Genomic DNA, 1,396 nt, shown 5'->3' with positions numbered 1-1,396 from the left:
TCCATTTTATCCGTTAAATTTTTAGCTTTAAAGGTTTTTTTTTTTTGAACATTTATATTTCTTTTTAATTTAATACAATACTTTAAATTAAATGAATATTTCAGGCATTATGCTTATCACTATCAAGTGATGCGTTATCAGGAGTGGATAACAATTGCAACAATAGCAATAATGGTAGCAATAATAACAGTCAAAATCGTAAGGTTATCTTACGTCCACGGGTTATATTGGATGGTGATTTATTGGATCCGACAGTATTTACACCGTCAACCGATAATATCGAAAATGACAGTGGAGTAGGAAGCCTTCAGGCTCGCATTCGTGATTCAGTAGCTTCTGCTCCTAGTCCTAGTCCAGTAATTTGCAATCCTAACACTATGCATACTTATTTCAGGCAATCTTTGATCAATTAATTGTCATAAATCTTTCATAACTTCGTAATGAGACTTATTAAAATTATATTGGTAAAATTAATAGGATTTTATTTGAAGTAATTAGACTTTTATTTCATATCTTTTTATCTTTAACAACTTTTTTTATTTTTTATCAAATAATTTAGCATTGTAATTTAAATCTCTTTCTCATATATTATCTATAATTGATCGTAGAGGAATATTATATTGCAAAAATATTATAACCATTGAAGGTTTCCATTCTGTATCAAATAATCTTTTCATTAATAACTTTTGAAAAAGAAAAAAAAAAAAAAAAAACTTTTTACATATTCATTCATAAACAAATGCATTTATCATCTGTGCCACATAAATAAATTCCATGTTCCAATTGTATTTTTTATTTCTTTCAAATGCTTCATGTTATTTTAATAAACTTTATATGTGTTTTTCACAAATGTTAAATTTACTGATATAACAAGAATTTGAAAAATTTCGAGAAAGAAAGTATTTTATTGGTGAGTAAGAAAATCTTATAAAATTTTAAGTTTAAATTTGATAGAGTAAGAATTCTTCTTTTTTTTCTTTTTTTTTTGCAACTTTTTGGTGTTTTAAAAAATCCTCAAGGTCATATTTTTCCATTGTTATTTTGAATACGAAAGAGATGCCAATGATGATGATGATGATGATGATGATGGTGGTAAAGGTAGATGGGTTCCAAATCTTTCCGATTTAATTTTTTAAATTAAACTGCGATAATTTTCAAGGTAATCCACTTTTATTTCTCCTTTCTCCTTTCCCAAAACGAATATCACATGAAATTCAGGATTTCAAAAATTGTCAACAGGTAAAAAATATTATTGAAAACAATAATAAATATTATGAATACGGATGAATATGAATTTAATAAATTATACAAATTTATTTCACAAATTAAATCTAACAATGCTGATGGTAATTGTAGAGAAAAAAAAAAAAAAAGTTATAAAAATAATCGATAAAAT

At 25.1% G+C, this 1,396-nt stretch overlaps 1 protein-coding gene across 1 annotated transcript in view; it reads left to right on the top strand.

The window, feature by feature from the left end:
• Window positions 1–1,136, top strand: part of LOAG_18995 (hypothetical protein) — a gene marked incomplete at both ends in the record, with an annotated part of 3,585 nt that extends 2,449 nt beyond the window's left edge. The window contains 2 exons of the mRNA XM_020451654.1: window positions 105–356; window positions 1,020–1,136. Of these exons, the coding sequence (XP_020304546.1) occupies window positions 105–356; window positions 1,020–1,136 (369 nt within the window). The remainder of the gene's footprint in view (window positions 1–104; window positions 357–1,019) is intronic.
• Window positions 1,137–1,396: the final 260 nt, after the last annotated feature.

This window comes from Loa loa (assembly GCF_000183805.2).
Source record: "Loa loa unplaced genomic scaffold supercont3.832, whole genome shotgun sequence".
NCBI classification, from domain to species: Eukaryota; Metazoa; Nematoda; class Chromadorea; order Rhabditida; family Onchocercidae; genus Loa; species Loa loa.
The sequence above is the reverse complement of the archived record's forward strand: the minus strand, read 5'-3'. Positions and strand labels throughout refer to the sequence as shown.